The 563-nt window shown below is 39.1% G+C and overlaps 1 protein-coding gene across 1 annotated transcript in view; it reads right to left on the bottom strand.

The window, feature by feature from the left end:
* Positions 1-563, bottom strand: part of SPINK2 (serine peptidase inhibitor, Kazal type 2) — a 4948-nt gene that overhangs the window by 1209 nt on the left and 3176 nt on the right. The window contains exon 3 of the mRNA XM_003798192.3: positions 125-234. Coding sequence (XP_003798240.2) covers positions 125-234 — 110 coding nt within the window. The remainder of the gene's footprint in view (positions 1-124; positions 235-563) is intronic.

Below are 563 nucleotides of genomic sequence, written 5' to 3'. Positions count from 1 at the left end.
ACCACTGTGCTACAGGCTCCGAGCCTTACGTCACATTTAATTCTTACATCTGAAGAGTCATCTAAGCAATCAAAATTCAAGAAAACAAAACTTAGCTAGTGCGCAGCTATAAAATCGTATTTACCTGATTTTCATGCACAGAGTGCATTCGTTGGGATAAGTGGACATGTCACTGCCACACACTGGGTTAAAGTCCCGAGGACACCCTGGTAATTTATACTGAGCACAGTTTGGCTGGAAAAGACAAAGAAAGAGAGAAATTAGAGAACAGCTGAGACGTACTTATTATGAAATAGCTAAAGGGGGAAACTGCCCAAATCTCCTTTGATTTCCTAGGCATCCCACCAAAACATCTCCATTTTCCATAAAAAATGATTTTTCTAACACAAAAATCGGATGCAATGTTGATGCAGTGGTTCCATACACACTGTGTTAAAAAAAAAAAAAATTCTCATTTTCTAAAAGAAAGTTAAACCCAAGAAAACTGGGTCAGCTGACCAAAATGTATTATTAGGTACCCAGACGGTGCTGAAGATTGCGTAGCCAGTAACAACAGACATCGT

Source organism: Otolemur garnettii, unplaced genomic scaffold, assembly GCF_000181295.1.
Source record: "Otolemur garnettii isolate 467f Iridium unplaced genomic scaffold, OtoGar3 scaffold00130, whole genome shotgun sequence".
In the NCBI taxonomy this organism is placed as follows: domain Eukaryota; kingdom Metazoa; phylum Chordata; class Mammalia; order Primates; family Galagidae; genus Otolemur; species Otolemur garnettii.
This window is presented reverse-complemented; position numbering and strand designations above follow the sequence as displayed.